This window comes from Branchiostoma belcheri, unplaced genomic scaffold (assembly GCF_001625305.1).
Source record: "Branchiostoma belcheri isolate BF01 breed outbred unplaced genomic scaffold, Haploidv18h27 scaffold665, whole genome shotgun sequence".
In the NCBI taxonomy this organism is placed as follows: domain Eukaryota; kingdom Metazoa; phylum Chordata; class Leptocardii; order Amphioxiformes; family Branchiostomatidae; genus Branchiostoma; species Branchiostoma belcheri.
In genome coordinates, this window is record NW_017804315.1 from 1 (window position 1) to 3,069 (window position 3,069).

The window sequence follows — 3,069 nt, forward strand, 5'->3', positions numbered from 1 at the left end:
GCCTGCTGCACTCCTCACACCTGTAGGGTTTCTCCCCTGTGTGAGTCCGCATGTGTATCTTTAGATCACTAAGACGACCGAACTGCTTGGCACACTCCTCACACCTGAACACTTTCACACCTTTGTCCTGCCTCCCGGTTTCCTCTCCAGACTCCTCACAGCTTTCTCCTTGCCGGGTGGAAACGGTGTTGGCAGAACCCCCTCCTGATCCTCCTTGCCAGGTGGAAACAGTGTAGGTAGAACCCCCTGCTGATCCTCTCATGATGTCATCCAAACCTTCTATGTTGCCTGTTGTTGCCATGTCAACGACAGCTGGATCAACCTCTGTAAATAAAATGAAACAAGCGATCTATAAAACATGCTGAAATATGTATAGTTGAGTATACGTATAGTACATGTACATGCTATGGTAAAGGGCATGTAAAGAAATGCATGTAAAGTTTATTTATTTAGTTACTAGAACAACTAGCATAACTGAAACTGCTGAGACACCATAAAAGACGGGCAAATAGCTATAGCTGTCCTTACTGTATGTTGTTGCTGATGCTATGCAGCGTCTTTGAGAGTTACATTGCAAAAGTTAAAGTGAACTGTCCCTAGGCCTTCATGCTTATTGGGTGACTTTATACTACAAGCATGGACTTAAATCAAGGGTGTGTGCTTCAGCTTGCTACTATTGTTTGGGCTTGTTTTATACTTTGTTTTTGAACTCGCAGTATCTTGTTTTCGCCAATCTACATTTGTGTATGAATACTGATCTGATATGTTGTGTGTGAAAATGATACTAGAAACAACTAGTAGAAACAACGTAGAAATGTAATGTTACTAAGTTGTGGTAGAAACAACATAGAGAGTAGCAATAAAAAGTAGTATGTAAAGAAATACATAATTAAGATAATTTTTTGGGAAAACATATGTATCCGATTTGTGGAGTCATTTTGTTGTTGAAGCAACCCGGAAGTGCCAGCGAAATGCGGCGTGGATTTTTCCTCTTTTTTTTTTCTTCACAACCTGCATGTTGAAAATATACAAGGACTTAATCCTTTGTCGTAGGAATGACGCTACGTGAGAAAGACCGACTGGAGACTTGAAAAACAGGTTATAATGAGATTAACGTATGCGAAAGGCGCCGACTTCGATTGTTCGTCAGCACATAACAATAGCAAAACAAACAGCGTGTGTCTTTCTTGCCTTGGACGGCGTCCCCGTCTACAGCCACAAAACAAAGAATGTAAATTTCTCTGATTTTTCCGAGTCTCGGCAAAGGGTATATACAATTTTTAATGGGACGGCCTCTGTCCGAGTTTAGGCCGTCAAAAACGACACGAGGCCGTCATATGAGATTAATATGACGGTAGATAATCTCCAAGCAGATCTTTTGGTGGGGGTAAGACAGTATCAAATTGGCCAGTCTGTAACCATTTCCCCACCCATCAAATTGGCCAGTCAGTAACCAATTAGAGTACCCACACAAGGTGGGGAAATGGATACAGACTGGCCAATTTGATACTGACTTTAAATATCCCACCAAAAGATCTGCTTGGAGATTAGGGAAGACGCCACTCTGGTGGAAACGCTCTGTTTACGTTTTTTTCAACTTCCAGGCGGCAGCTCCTTCTACAACAAATTATATGAGAACCGAAAATTCAAACGTAGAATCTAGAAATCTCTCAGAGAATCCCACATCCACACTACGACATTTCTTTTAGCATCTGCTCTGAAACAAGTATATGAATCTTCTTGACTGAATTATAAACAGCACGGCCCAGATCACACGCACACTGGCCCAAACGCACGCCGCCACACAAATATTATGAACCGTTGTTTGCCAACTCTACAAACCCCTGAATACCAACTACATGCCGACTTTTCCTACCTGGAAGTTAGTTGATACACAGTCCGGGCCGAGTCGCCTGTTGAATCGCTGCAAAACTCCTCCAAAGACGGAAAACTGCTCAAGATGCCGCGTCCTTGCGGGACAGGAAGGCGCGATGCCGTGACCCGGAAGTACTACCCAGACGGGATGGGGGTCAGAAGGTCAAGCCTCTTTACCTGATTACCCAACAAATGTACACGGGCCTTGGAGCAAAGGCTGGAGATTGAGGAATAATTTGTGACAGAAAAAAAAGTAATTGATAGTCACCGACCTATTTTTTCACTGCTTTTTTATGTTATGGAAAATAAAAATATATTTTCACAGGGTAATCTACCTTCTAGCTTGTCGATTTAGTTCATGATATGAAGACGTTTAAAAAAGGCTAGGGTCGGACGTTTTTTCTAGGGTCGGTGGGGAAACAGGAAACAACATTTTCTCTAGGCCCACTTGCTGTGACGTCATGGCAATCAGTGGTAATGGCTCAGACCCTGAAACTTCCAATCTACGAATGACTATACTCTAAAATAAAATACAAAACACTGAGTTGAAAGCAGAGTAGTAAAAGGATATAATCAGTAAATAAAAAAATATGGGCTTACACTTCGTCAAGAAAACTTCAACTGGAAAACTAGTACATTCATACATACAAACCTAACGCTAACTCAAGTGTACAATCCGTTCCCGATGTTAGTTACTGATTATGCACAATAGATACTAGTGGATCGAATTTAATGCGATAAAAATAACAACAAAACAACTAAGTACGGCTAACCCAACCGAACAACCAAAAAGGACCTTAGATAACAATACTGTGTTGTACAACATTTAAAGACCAAATACAGAAAAAGCAAAGGCTTTAGAATTAACTGTATGTTACTTAACTTCTCTCAAAACTAAATATTTTGTAACGGCTTTAAAAGTAAACAAAAATGCTAACTATCAAGAAAAGATAAAGGGTCAACATGCTAAAAATAAAACAACAAAATATATCCATTGAACCCTTATTTTCTAAGATAAATATTTGGTACTTCAATCTACAATGACTAAAGAAACTGTGCATTATATATCACCTATAATAGAGGGGAAAAACAGCATAAGGTAAGGTAATAACAGAAGGGATGTTTCCTAAACAAAGGAACTATATGACAAAAATAAAAAGTAACTATAATAAGAGACATGAACAATATATATAT

General features: G+C 39.9%; 1 protein-coding gene across 1 annotated transcript in view; it reads right to left on the reverse strand.

Annotated features, from left to right (window-relative positions):
• Positions 1-6: 6 nt before the first annotated feature.
• Positions 7-3,069, reverse strand: part of LOC109483861 (oocyte zinc finger protein XlCOF6-like) — a gene marked incomplete at its 3' end in the record, with an annotated part of 15,272 nt that continues 12,209 nt past the window's right edge. Inside the window, exon 6 of the mRNA XM_019787004.1 lies at positions 7-104. Coding sequence (XP_019642563.1) covers positions 7-104 — 98 coding nt within the window. The remainder of the gene's footprint in view (positions 105-3,069) is intronic.